The sequence below is a fragment of the Lottia gigantea genome (assembly GCF_000327385.1).
Source record: "Lottia gigantea unplaced genomic scaffold LOTGIsca_138, whole genome shotgun sequence".
Classification (NCBI taxonomy): domain Eukaryota; kingdom Metazoa; phylum Mollusca; class Gastropoda; family Lottiidae; genus Lottia; species Lottia gigantea.
In genome coordinates, this window is record NW_008707580.1 from 15,353 (window position 1) to 16,108 (window position 756).

The 756-nt window shown below is 39.0% G+C and overlaps 1 protein-coding gene across 1 annotated transcript in view; it reads right to left on the bottom strand.

Moving 5' to 3' along the window:
- LOTGIDRAFT_172622 (hypothetical protein) overlaps positions 1-466 on the bottom strand; it is a gene marked incomplete at both ends in the record, with an annotated part of 2,330 nt that extends 1,864 nt beyond the window's left edge. The window contains one exon of the mRNA XM_009049516.1: positions 451-466. Within this exon, the coding sequence (XP_009047764.1) occupies positions 451-466 (16 nt within the window). The remainder of the gene's footprint in view (positions 1-450) is intronic.
- Positions 467-756: the final 290 nt, after the last annotated feature.

Genomic DNA, 756 nt, shown 5'->3' on the forward strand with positions numbered 1-756 from the left:
ATTGTGCAGAAAATGGCCTATCTGTCCCTTTAAGAGAATAATGTAATGACACACTTAAATCATATGATAGCAGTCATGGGCTTCTATCACTTTAATTGGTTACATTTGTTAAACCGAACGCACCATAGATCTCCTTATGCGTCTTTAATCTAAACGAACTGGCTCACCAGTTCTAATTACCTCCCTTACGCTCTCTTCCGGTCACCTGACTTTAGCAGACGGCCACGCTGAATTGTTTCTTTCTAGTCTTACAATGTACCATTACAAATCAACTTTCCCAAAGTTTATCCGCCCTTCTTCTCAACTGGTGTGGCGGCAGAGCTGTAGAATCCATGAAGGTCGAGAAGAAATTCAACCTGAGACTGAGAGGACTTTAACTTCCGGACTTGTTTATCGTGAAAGACGACGATTCTGCCTTCCCATACGAAGTGAAGACTAAGGTTTACTAACTTCTATTTATTGTCATATTATATTGTGTTATTATAGGCCTAATCATGCCTAATGGTGGAGAGCCAGTGAGTTAGACCAGGGTTCAATCCCGGCATAGGTCGAGATAATATCTTCGGATTTTAAAACTTGGTTAACTATGAGTTATTGCCCTTGTTCTTGAAATGCTTGTAAACACTCTAAAAGGCACAATTCTTGACAAATTTTGATGAAAGTTGGTATGGTTGTTTATAATCACCCAAGCATGAACCTCATCCAAACTCAGAAGAATTGAAAAATATTTAGTATGAGTTATTGCCCTTGTTCTTG